The sequence below is a fragment of the Ranitomeya variabilis genome, chromosome 1 (genome assembly GCF_051348905.1).
Source record: "Ranitomeya variabilis isolate aRanVar5 chromosome 1, aRanVar5.hap1, whole genome shotgun sequence".
NCBI classification, from domain to species: Eukaryota; Metazoa; Chordata; class Amphibia; order Anura; family Dendrobatidae; genus Ranitomeya; species Ranitomeya variabilis.
In genome coordinates this window covers 858,539,844-858,553,545 of record NC_135232.1, presented here as the reverse complement: position 1 = coordinate 858,553,545, position 13,702 = coordinate 858,539,844, and the positions used below count along the sequence as shown (strand labels likewise).

General features: G+C 41.9%; 1 protein-coding gene across 2 annotated transcripts in view; it reads right to left on the bottom strand.

The window, feature by feature from the left end:
• CCSER1 (coiled-coil serine rich protein 1) overlaps positions 1 to 13,702 on the bottom strand; it is a 1,470,964-nt gene that overhangs the window by 655,278 nt on the left and 801,984 nt on the right. For both annotated transcript variants that reach the window (XM_077277225.1, XM_077277233.1), the window contains exon 6: positions 9,759 to 9,966. In XM_077277225.1, coding sequence (XP_077133340.1) covers positions 9,759 to 9,966 — 208 coding nt within the window. The remainder of the gene's footprint in view (positions 1 to 9,758; positions 9,967 to 13,702) is intronic.

Sequence of the window (13,702 nt, the reverse complement as noted above, 5' to 3'; positions counted from 1 at the left end):
AATCTCCGAAGCATCCACCTCCACCTGAAAGGGAAGTGAGGTGTCAGGTTGGCACAAAACAGGCGCCGAAGTAAACCGGCGTTTCAACTCCTGGAAAGCCTCCACGGCAGCAGGAGCCCAGTTAGCTACATCAGAGCCTTTCTTGGTCATATCCGTCAATGGTTTAACAACGCTAGAAAAATTTGCGATAAAACGACGGTAGAAGTTAGCAAAACCCAAGAACTTCTGAAGACTCTTAACTGACGAGGGTTGAGTCCAATCATGAATAGCTCGGACCTTGACTGGGTCCATCTCCACAGCAGAAGGGGAAAAAATGAACCCCAAAAAGGGAACCCTCTGTACACCAAAGAGACACTTTGAGCCTTTAACAAACAAAGAATTTTCACGCAAAATCTTAAAAACAATCCTGACCTGCTCCACATGCGAGTCCCAATCATCAGAAAAAAACAGAATATCATCCAGATAAACAATCAAAAATTTATCCAGATACTTCCGGAAAATGTCATGCATGAAGGACTGAAAAACTGAAGGTGCATTAGAGAGCCCAAATGGCATCACCAAGTACTCAAAATGACCTTCGGGCGTATTGAATGCGGTTTTCCATTCATCGCCTTGCTTAATGCGCACAAGGTTGTACGCACCACGAAGGTCTATCTTGGTGAACCACTTGGCACCTTTAATCCGGGCAAACAAGTCTGACAACAGTGGCAAAGGATACTGAAATTTGACAGTGATCTTGTTTAAAAGCCGATAGTCAATACAAGGCCTTAAAGATCCATCCTTTTTGGCCACAAAAAAGAATCCCGCACCAAGAGGGGAAGAAGAAGGACGGATATGCCCCTTCTCAAGAGACTCCTTGATATATGAACGCATCGCGGTATGTTCAGGTATCGACAAATTAAACAGTCTCCCCTTAGGAAACTTACTGCCAGGAATCAAATCTATTGCACAGTCACATTCCCTATGAGGAGGCAGTGCACTGGACCTAGACTCGCTGAAGACATCCTGATAATCAGACAAATACGCCGGAACTTCCGAGGGCGTAGAAGAAGCAATAGACAAGGGCAGGGAATCACCATGAATTCCATGGCAGCCCCAACTTGACACCGACATTGCCTTCCAGGCCAAGACTGGATTATGGGTCTGTAACCATGGCAAACCCAAAACAACCAAATCATGCATCTTATGCAAAACAAGAAAACGTATCACCTCCCGATGTTCGGGAGTCATGCACATGGTAACCTGTGTCCAAAACTGCGGTTTATTTTTTGCCAAAGGCGTAGCATCAATACCCCTAAGAGGGATAGGATTTTCTAATGGCTCCAGAACAAAACCGCAGCGCTTGGCAAATGACAGATCCATCAGACTCAGGGCAGCCCCTGAGTCTACAAACGCCATGACAGGATACGATGACAGTGAGCAAATCAAAGTTACAGATAGAATAAATTTAGGTTGCAAATTACCAATGGCGACAGGACTAACAACCCTAGTAAGACGTTTAGAGCATGCTGAGATAACATGTGTAGAATCACCACAGTAGTAACACAAGCCATTCTGGCGTCTATGAATTTTCCGCTCATTTCTAGTCAGGATTCTATCACATTGCATTAAATCAGGTGCCTGTTCAGTCAACACCATGAGGGAATTTGTGGTTTTGCGCTCCCGCAACCGCCGGTCGATTTGAATTGCCAGGGCCATGGAATCATTCAGACCTGTGGGAATGGGAAAACCCACCATCACATTCTTAATGGCTTCAGAAAGGCCATTTCTGAAATTTGCAGCCAATGCACACTCGTTCCACTGGGTCAGCACGGACCATTTCCGAAATTTTTGGCAATACACTTCAGCCTCGTCCTGGCCCTGAGACATAGCCAGCAAGGCTTTTTCTGCCTGAATCTCAAGATTGGGTTCCTCATAAAGCAAACCGAGCGCCAGAAAAAACGCATCAATATCAGCCAATGCCGGATTTCCCGGCGCCAGCGAGAAAGCCCAATCCTGAGGGTCGCCCCGTAAAAAAGAAATAACAATTTTCACTTGCTGAGCGGAGTCTCCAGATGAACAGGGTCTCAGGGACAAAAACAATTTACAATTATTCCTGAAATTTCTAAATTTAAATCGGTCTCCGGAAAACAGTTCAGGAATCGGTATCTTAGGTTCTGACATAGGATTTCTGATAACATAATCTTGTATGCCCTGCACACGAGCAGCAAGCTGGTCCACACCTGTAATCAAGGTCTGGACATTCATGTCTGCAGCAAACACAAGCCACTCAGAGGTAAAGGGGAAAAGAAAAAAAAATGAGAAAGAGAAAAAAAAACTCAGAATTTTCTTTCTTATAATCCCGCTTCTGCAATGCATTTAACATTTAATACTGGCCTGGCAAACTGTTATGACCCCAATGGCGAGGGTCTCAGAGGAACAAGTAAGTCTGCGAAGTACAAAAATCCAGCTCATAGGGCAGTGGTAACTGGGTTGACCATATATCTACTCCTAACGCCAACACTAGAAGTAGCCGGGGAACATGCCTACGTTGGTCGCTAGATGTCTCGCGCCAGCCGGAGGACTAACTACCCCTAGAAGAGGAAAACAAAGACCTCTCTTGCCTCCAGAGAATAGACCCCAAAAGTTGGATACAAGCCCCCCACAAATAATAACGGTGAGGTAAGAGGAAATGACAAACACAGAGATGAACTAGGTTTAGCAAAGAGAGGCCCACTTACTAATAGCAGAATGTAGTAAGATAACTTATATGGTCAACAAAAACCCTATCAAAATCCACACTGGAAATTCAAGAACCCCCGAACCGTCTAACGGCCCGGGGGGAGAACTCCAGCCTCCCTAGAGCTTCCAGCAAGGTAAGGATACAGATTATGTACAAGCTGGACAAAAAATGCAAACAAAAACAAATAGCAAAAAGCAAGAAAGCAGACTTAGCTTAATCTAGCAGGAACCAGGATCAGTAGACAAGAGCACAACAGATTAGCTCTGATTACAACGTTGCCAGGCATTGAACTGAAGGTCCAGGGAGCTTATATAGCAACACCCCTGACCTAACGACCCAGGTGAGCATACAAGGAATGGCAGACATTCCCAGAGTCAAATCACTAGTAACCACTAGAGGGAGCCAAAAAGGTAAATTCACAACAGCAGATGTCCCTGCTGATTGCAGCTCTGACTGGGATATTTAGGTGTGCAGGATTCATTAGCCCTTGCCAGTTGTCCATTGTTCTTGGAGGTTTTGCATCTCTGTCTGGTTCCTCCTGTTCTGCTGCCAAATCAGCAAAGATAAGTGTCTGGTTTTGTTTCTACAGCACACATGCTGTGTGCTTTACAATTCAGTACTATTCAATGTTTTTTCTTGTCCAGCTTAGACTGTGTTTGGATATTTCAGTCAAGTTGGATTCTCAGGAAATGCAGATATATATTCCATGTCTTTAGTTAGATGGTGGAATTTTTGTATTATCTGCTGTGGATATTTTTAGGGTTTTAATACTGACCGCTTAGTATTCTGTCCTATCCTTTCCTATTTAGCTAGTGTGGCCCCTTTTGCTAAATCCTGATTTCTGCCTGCGTGTGTCTTCCCTCTAATACTCACAGTCAATATTTGTGGGGGGCTGCCTAGCCTTTGGGGTTCTGCTCTGAGGCAAGATAGAATTCCCATTTCCATCTATAGGGGTATTTAGTCCTCCGGCTGTGTCGAGGTGTCTAGGATGTGTTAGGTACACCCCACGGCTACTTCTAGTTGCGGTGACAGTTTAGGGTTTGCGGTCAGTACAGGTTCCACCTACTCCTGAGAAAGTCTCATGCAGCTCCAAGGTCACCGGATCATAACAGCTACCCTGTAGATATTAAGTCTGGTCTGGTAGTACAGTCATTGTATAGGCTGGACTGGTATTACAGTACTAATCTGGGCTAAGAACTGTGGAATAGAAAGTAGGATGGATGTGAGTGCTTCAGATTCAGGGTCCCAAAGTTCCTGAAGAAGAGGAGAAAGCACCAAGTGATCCTGTGACACTCGTTCCCGAGTTTCCCTATGGTGAGGAGGAAGAGCCACTTGCACCATTCTCTGAAGTGGAAAGTTTGCCATCCGCCAGCTTACAAGATCCTGACCGGATAGAAGAGATGAAGCAGCTGTGTGAGACAGAGGCTAAAAAGCACTGGAGACTGACATCCGTAGAGCCCAGCATGGATGACAAAGGGTCCGGCCTGCATGGTCTTAATTCATCCAATTCCAGTTCTGACTGGAATGCGCCTGTCAAAGAGAGGGAGAGCCATGGAAAAGAATTGCAGGACTAAGTCCCCGAGCTGAAAAGCTTGAGCAAGAAGTCTCCAATGTTTCTGCTGATGAAAAAGAAAAGGGCAAACTGTCTGCTCAAATGTATGCTGGCAGCAAAGCCAAGAAGAGGAAAAAGAAGAAGATGATGGAAGCCTTGAAAAACCTAAAGTGACAACACAAAAATCGTCTGAGGAATTTTCTTCTACGGCTGCCATTGAAGAAGAGGAAGAATTTCTCGACTTGACTGATGAGCAATTCCTAGAACATTTCTTTTGGCAGAGTGTGGAAGAAGAGAGGCAGGAGAAAATGCAAAAATTGCGGGAGTTTTTCTCCCCTCAAAAGAGCGAAAGGGAGCAAGAAGAGTTCTGGACCATGAAATGGTAAGCTAAAAGAGAGGGGGAGTGTAAGAAGATAGACGGGACTGTGGGTACCTGCATGCTGGGTCCAGAACTGAAAGAGCTGCATCCTCTGTTCCTGGGGGAAAGCTTTGAGGATGCAGACCTCCACTTGCAGCCTGGTGGAAGCTCTAGTGAAACAAAGTTTCCTGCTGCCTCAGGGGGGTGGGGAGAGCAAAAGAAGTGTATGCAGCAAAGAAGAGGGAAGGAAAGTGTGTGAAGCAGAGCAGTCTGGCGCCGGTGGAGAGGAGTACAGAGAGCAGCGAACAGAACGGTGAGCGGCACGCTCTGCTTTCCCCACCTGAGAGGACTGACTTGGTGATAGGCTGTATAGAAGGATCCCCCATTGCCAATGGAGAGAGCTGTGCCACCAGAGAGAGTCATATGGGGCAGAGTCCTGCAGAGCCATGCCCACAGAGCAAAGTCATGCCGCGTGCTCCAGGAGCCAATGAGGGGAGTGCTCCATCCAGGGAGCACCAGTGCCACACAGACCAGTAACTGCTGTTGCCCGCCGTAGACAGCGGGGACTAGAGAGAGAGAGACTGGCAGTGTGTGCCCGGTGACCACCATAAAGCCAGGTGCCAGTCGCTCCAGGACAGTGAGTAGCTGTTTTGAACAACTGACATGTGCCCGCAATAGCGGCGGGTGAAATCGCGATACACCCGCCGCTATTAACCAGTTAAATGCCGCACGGCCAGAAATGATCACATCGCCGACCCCGTCACATGATTGGGGGTTGGCGACGCATCAGGATGGTTACTGATGCCGGCCTGCTGTGAGCGCCACCCTGTGGTCGGCGCTCATAGCAAGCCTGCATTTCAGCTACATAGCAGCAATCTGATGATCGCTGCTGTGTAGCTGAGCCAATCGAGTGGTGCCAGCTTCTAGCCTCCCATGGAGGCTATTGAAGCATGGCAAAAGTTAAAAAAAAGTTTTAAAAAATATGAAAAAAAATAAAAAAAATATAAAAGTTTAAATCACCCCCTTTCGCCCCATTCAAAATAAAACAATACAAAAAAAATCAAACCTACACATATTTGGTATCGCCACGTTCAGAATTGCCTGATCTATTAATAAAAAGAAAGGATTAACCTGATCGCTAAAAGGCGTAGCGAAAAAAAAATTGAAACACCAGAATTACGTTTTTTTGGTCGCCGCGACATTGCATTAAAATGTAATAACGGGCGATCAAAAGAACGTATCTGGACCAAAAGGGTATCATTAAAAATGCCACCTCGGCACACAAAAAATAAGCCCTCACCTGACCCCAGATCATGAAAAATGGAGACGCTACTGGTAACGGAATATTGCGCAATTTTTTTTTAGCAAAGTTTGGAATTTTTTTTACCACTTAAATAAAATGTAATCTAGGCTTGTTTGGTGTCTATGAACTCATAATGACCTGTAGAATCAAAATTGCAGGTCAGTTTTAGCATTTAGTGAACCTAGCAAAAAAGCCAAACAAAAAAACAAATGTGGGATTGCACTTTTTTTGCAATTTCACCGCACTTGGAATTCGTTCCCATTTTCTAGTACATGACATGCTAAAACCAATGATGTCGTTGAAAAGTGCAACTTGTCCCGCAAAAAACAAGCCCTCACATGGACATATTGACGGAAAAATAAGAAAAACGTATGGCTCTGGGATGGAGGGGAGCGAAAAATGAGAACGCAAAAACGGAAAAGGTCAAGGTTGTGAAGGGGTTAAAAAAATCTCTAAACCCATTTTACTATGCAAATTACAGTCTATAATCTCCCCATTATCATCATACTCTTGACATGCATGGCCTAATTTTGTGTAATCTGCTGTCTTTCAGATAACTCTCTTCTTGCACCTTTACAATCTATTTTTCGCTCATGACACTCTACAGATACTGTCCATTCTAAATTCTCTAATTATCTACAATCAGCTAAACCTGATGGTCACTATTCTCTTCTGATTCTTCTGGATCTCTCTACAACATTTGATATCGTGTATGACCAAATCCTCCTCACTATGGTCTTCTCTACTGAGCTTGAGGATACTGCTCTACTTGCTCTTTGACCTCTCTTTCGATGTCTCATTTGCTGACAATTCTTCCTCTCCTCTTACACTTACTGACAGGGTTTCTGAGAGAGCACATGGTAATGTTTTTAATACTAGACAGTGTAGGACTGTCCCGGTCAGAGTTACCTTGTCATGGTAGGATGGCTTTTATGCTGTTTTTGATCAAAAACAGTATTACTAAAAACTCTGTGTTATTTAGATGCACTTTTTGTTTTTTACTTATTTACAGCAGGGTTTTTGCTCATTTTTTCTCTTGTAGGTCTTACATGTTTTATGGCCAATGTGAACATGCGTTTATGTGCTGCATGTGTACCAACTTAAGTCAAGCTCAATTTTTGTGTTTTTTCTTTGTATTATTGCTTTCTGAGAGAGCAGTCCTAGGTTCCCTCCTCTTTTCTTTCTCTACAGTCCCTGTTGGACAAACTACAGATTAAGTTTCCAGCACCATCCACATGCTGATTACACACATCTTTTCCTGACATCATGCCTGTACTACTACAAAATACCTGTTATTATCTGTTGACTATCTTTAGCTTCATTTGCTCTCTTTTTCTGAAACAGAATTTTTCCAAAACTGTTTCTGATCTCTACTAACCCCCAGGCAGTATCCCCTTTATCTTAGGGTTATACATTCCTTCATGTCACTGCACCTCAAAATTATCTTAAAAATCCATATTTTCTTATTTTACAAATACCCACTAGTTATTACTATATTGATGCTATGAGGAAATGACTGCCAGCAGTGATGCATTTTTCTACATAGCCTCACCTCACATACATTCCATGTGAGAGACACTCTAAGAAGTGCAACACCCCTTTATTTAAAAAATGTCTTATTTTGTATTTTTATAAATACATAGCACTTTAGAGTAAGATTTCTGATCTGTGAACGTCATTTCAAGTGTTCAGAGAAAGCTGTCATTTGTGTGCATGAGAAATGATACTACGTTGGAAAATTATATAAATTGTCACCTGCATTTTTCTCCAATATTCCCTCTTTTCATGTTATCTACATAACTTACAGCTGTCGAAGCATATAAACAAAAAAAGTATGTTGAACAAGGTAGAAAATTTTATTGGTAACAAAAACAAAAAATACACATATTAATTAATTAAAATGTAGCCAATGGTGCCTGAAAGGAGCCAAACAGATCTTGGTGGCACCACCCTCAGTAAACAGGTAGAAAGATAACAACTAAGTGGCATAAAATGGCGATGTTACTTTAAGTGTCCGTATCGAAGACACATGCATAGACCAAAAGGTTACTAGTCCATAACATTAAGTTAAGTAATTTGAGTCATGTGACATATAAGTAGATCCAACTAAAAATAGTAAGAAAACGCCAGAACTGCCAAAAGAAAGGTTTAAAGAAACCCCTAACAACACATGTGGAAACAACTTACCTAAACACAGATGGTAGTGCCACTTCCCCTACGCGCGTTTCAGCAGTGTGCCTTCGTCGGGGGGAGACCCATAACTTACAACTGTGATGAGTAGTGACGAGCGAGTGTACTCGTTGCTCAGGTTTTCCCAAGCACGCTCGGGTGATCTCTGAGTATTTGTTAGTGCTCGGAGATTTAGTTTTCTTTGGCCTCAGCTGCATGATTTACTGCTGCTGGACAGCATGAACACGTGTGGGAATTCCCTAACAAACTGCATTCCTAACATGTATTCAGCCTGTCTAGCAGCCATAAATCATGCAGCTGTGGAAATGAAAACTAAATCTCCGAGCACTAACAAATACTCAGAGACCATCCGAGCAACGAGTATACTCGCTCATCACTAGTGATGAATAGTAGAGCTCAGCAACACTGGGATAAACAATTACTAGAAAGCTGCATCACTGCTCTATGCCCCTCTCCTTCACCCTGCTTCTTAATTTACTCCTCCATAACCTGTATTCCCTCTCTATAAACTTTAATCTGCAATCTGATACTTCAGTGAACTGACACTCCATATTGTGTTAGCGGAGATGGATTTTAGTTCTTTTTCAGATTGAATAAAAAAATTGGAAATGAGAATCAATGGTATTTTCTATGAAATGGCATAATACAAAGTTTATTACATATTTGCTTGTGCTATTGATTTATGCACAGTTTGTTCATACGACAATGGCCATGTAGATAATGTATAGAGGCAGTCATTCTAGGGTTACAATGCAATCAGTCATCCTTAGTTAGACCTGTTACAAACATTGTTATATTACAAACAATGGTTTTAGCTATAAATGCTTTGCAGAATCTTTGAAGTATGTAGTGAAGAAAGTTATGCTGCTCCAACAGGGAAAAACACATTAATAAACGCCTTGATATTAACGTGAGTGATGGACTGCAATACTTAGCAAAGATAATGTCTGGTAAGAACTCTAAAGTTATAATTGCATTACCTGATGTAGCGCATTACGGCTTTCAAAAAGTGACAACTAAAAGCCACAAATTGCTTCCAGTGATTTGTCCAAATTGATCAGCTTCACAGTACAAAAATTATATATTTAAATTAAGTGAAACTATGTTTCAACTTCCAAAACTTAATTTGTCCTGCATCTCAAATTGCAAAGTACCTATGATGTTTATGTTTATTTCCTTTTCTCTTACTGTGAAGACAAAAACTTTTATTGTCTCATTTCCTCTATTTATTTTTTATCTTTTTCTATCCTAGCAATAATGCTTTACAAATCCGCTGCCATGCCTCTTATTTCTCAGGGAGATAGGAAGACTGATGAATTAGTAATGCGCATTTTTGACAGTAATGCTCATAGAACATATGGCCTTATGCAATACTTATATTTATATCAACCATCTGAAAGTTTCTCTTGTTAACAGAAAGTTTTGAGAAGTCTTACTCAGATATTCCTGGTCTGCAAGTCTGCTTTAGCAATACACCGTATTTATTCTTCGCAGTTAAATTAAATTCCCCACATCACAGACAGGATATTAAATTCTCTTCCTCTTCACTACTTTTCCATTTTTTTTCTATAATTCCATAAACCAACCCACTGACACTGAGAGTTATGAATCTCATAGATAATGAAGTCATTACCTCTTGCAGGATCCTCTTCATTTTGAGCAGTAATGTCTTTACAGATGTACAGTCTTGCATCATCAGTCTAAATGGCAATGATTCCAAGCCGGTACAATCTTCCTGTGTAAAGGGCCATTCCACAGATGGGCTGCTGGGCACTTGGCAAACACGAGGGCACTTAGTATCGTCTGGATCACCGTCTTTTGGCAAATGTAGAAAGAGATTTCTGAAAATAAGTGGAGAATTTGTTATAAATACCATCCAAACTTAAATACCTGGCAATAAGAAAAATAATCATAAACATACTGAAAATAGATTTTTCAATTCTGTCATAAAAGGCATGCAATTAATGGCTGGGGAAATTGATGAAAATGAATCTTATATTTATTCAAATTATGCATTTTGTATAATAAATTTGACTAGACATGCCAAACTGGGAATGGGGTCTGCAGAGCTTCAACTGAATGAAGCCGTGGTCAGGCATGTGTAATATTGCTCCATCCACTGTCCATGAGCTTCCAGAGAAAACCAAGCACAGCACATCAGTGTTCATTCATTGTCTATAGGACTGCCAGAGATTGTCAAGCACAGACCCATAAAGAATCCTTTGAACAATGAATTGTGTAGTGCTCCACTGGGATTTGTGATAGTGCCAATGGTGGTTTGACTCCCAGTGATCAGCAACTATTATCTAACTATCTTGTAGATAGGCGACAATTTAAAAACGGATCAAGTTTTTAAAGGGAACCAGTCACCCCCAAAATGGAACGTGAGCTAAACCCAAATGTCAGCTAAACTGTAATGCTGTAGATAAGCTCCCGATGTATCCTGAAAGATGAGAAAACAAGGTCCGGTCCAATGGGTGTTGTGGTTCGGTCCGGGGCTTCCCATCTTCATAGGATGATGTCCTCTTCTGGTCTTCACGCTGCGGCTCTGGTGCAGGTGTGCTTTGTCTGCCCTGTTGAGGGTAGAGCAAAGTACTGCAGTGCGCAGGTGTCGGTCCTCTCTGACCTTTCCTGGTGCCTGCGCACCTCAACGGGGCTGACAAAGTACGTCTGCGCCAGAGCCGCAGAATGAAGACAAGAAGAGGACGTCATCGTAAGAAGATGGGAGGCCCCGAACCGGACTGCAACGCCCATCAGATCGGACCGCCCACCCTGGTGAGTATAATCTAACCTCTTTCTCTTATCTTTCAGGATACATCGGGGGCTTATCTACAGCATTACAGAATGCTGTAGATAAGCCCCTGATGGCGGTGGGCTTAGCCCAACTTCCATTTTTGGGGTGGCAGGTTCCCTTTAAAATCTAACATAGTATAACTATGTTTATTATATCAATATAAATATTCTATCACTATAAAAAAAAACAAAGAAAGATTGAGATTTCTGTTTCAACAGATATTTATTTATTTTTCCAAAAGATTGAGATTTCTAACAGATTTTTTTATTACTAATATTGTCATTATTATTACCATCATAAATCAGTGATCCTAATATTGTGGCTTCCCAGTACTTGTGAGCTTACGCCGTTGATATCTTTTAGCAATATTAATTTAAATATTCAGTATTTTTTATCCTTCTATTACAAAATATAGATATTTTCTTACACTAGAAATATGCCAGCTTTCTTGGTAAATTCTGTTGCATACCCTGTGTATGGTAATTTACATAATTGCTACTACGGTGAGACAGTCTGCCATTTCAGAAAGGATGAGCTAGAAAGATATTTTACAACATAAAAAGGCAAAAGAAGATGTGTGATCTGGACATAAATGGAACACAAGAGGGTTTAAGTGGGACCATGAAGAAGCCATATTAGGCAGCGATCCAATATGAAAAGCAACTAATGCATATGGAAAAGGCAACATTTGTTAATACTACAAAGGGCCCAAAGAAGAAGACAATGCGCTGCCTGCTGTTCCTGAAGTACATATTTGCATGGCGCTAGTGTTATTTAACAAAAGCCCTAACATAACTCTGATTACAGAGGACACGGCAATGACTGACAATGAACAACAGATGCAACCTTTGTTGTCGTTTTGCTTTATTTCCACTGCTTATGACAATATTCACATCTATAAACAATTTCACAATACTGGGAATAGCTAGAAATACACAGTTTAGGCATATAAACTGCTAAATACATTCACGGCTTAATCACAGCTTGATTACTTCATTATATCTAAATAATATGCCCGTCAAATCACTTTAGATCTCAATGTATTCATTATTTCAAATCATATTTTCTCTGAAATTGTCTGAATGACTAAGTATTACACTTATAACCAATGTGCTTTATACGTCAGACCGAAAGGCGTCAGCTGCTAAGTATGAAGGGCCGCCAATATGATACGTGCATACGGATGTAGCAAGTTTAACTTGATAACAGACCCTCTTATCTTCTCAAAAAAAATCATTAATCTTGGCTACATCTATGTTTGTGGCAATAAGATAAAATAGACATCTTATTGAAGAATGCTACTGTCATAACCACCTTTGCCATCCTCGACTATATAAGACAAAATAATTGTAATAATATTAAAAGAATATTATAGAGGTATTCCAGGACTTTAAAGTTGATGTCACGATGTGACACGGCCCAACGGGGGGTGGGTCAGCAGACAGCGCAACACTCACACAACGGGATGGAAATGGGGAAAGAAAGGCCCTACTGATAGGGAAATGGGGGATGGTCACCACCTGAGATCAAACCTGAGCCTGTCCCTGCACTCCCCTAATGCTCTAAGCGGGACCTTCCCCCACCGCCGTCAGGACCTCGTCCCTCACTGTCACCTAACACTGCCCTGACTAGTGCTCTGGGCAGAAAGGAGCGCTAGCCTCACCACTGCAGATAGTACCACACAGGGGACAGTGACAAACATGAAAGGGACTAGGAATAAACACAACACTTCCAGACACCGCTGCCAAGCTTCACACCGCAGATGACACAGAAACAGGACTCCAAACACCAGAAGAAGCTGATACCAGAGAGCTGCAACAGCACGGCTGGTCTTCATAGAGAAACTCTATCACTAACAGTCAGCTGATGCATCAGGTGGCCATTTAAATGGTGGTGGGAGTGGTCACCACCCACATCAGCTGACCCAGCAACTCTGCAACTGCTGTAGATTGCCAGCGAGGTAAAAACTGACATTAACCCCCGCTGGTCCTGAAAGGAAAAAAGCTACATTTAAAACAGAGTGGAACCAGAGCTGCCACAAATCCATAAATGGATCGTGACAGTTGATGACCAATTCTTTGGTGGGAATCCTACACCCAGTACAATCATAGCAGATTGAACAAACCATGGAATTCTATCTTGTGCGTTGTCTCCATCATTGCTTACCAGACAATGATCTTTGTTATTGGTGGTGCCAAGTACTGAATTTGTAGCTATAGATTAGAGGGTTGGCATTTAAAGGTGATGACTCTGCTGTAAAAGATGAAGGTTCACCCTCCAGATACATTCAAATAGTTTTATTTCACATTTCTGGCTTGAACTGAGCCCTTTTCACATCAAACTACCTAGAGTATGTAGTTTGTGTAATGCTGAGACTCTGATTTCACTGATGTGTCACTTGCTGGCCTGCATGCTGTCATTTTGATACAATCACAGGTTTCTCAGCTGCAGATCTAAAAGTTCTCTGAATGCTGAGCTCTGTGTAATCTCCTGTTGATAAAACACTGATTTTATTGAAAGAGCAATCCACAGAGCCCAGAAAGTGACACACCACTGGAATCAATGCATTAGCCCCTACATCATGCCGCTCTCAGATTACATAGGGGAAACCTGCTGACGGAGTCCCTCACAAACCTCAAAAAATGCCCTTTTATGACATTGTAGGGGCAAAATATGTTAAGTACAAAAATAAATGATAAAGCTTGAAAAAATAAATAAAACAAAATCACAAAAAAAAATTATTCCACTTCCAGGCTGAATCATTTTATCGCACAGCCCCTTTA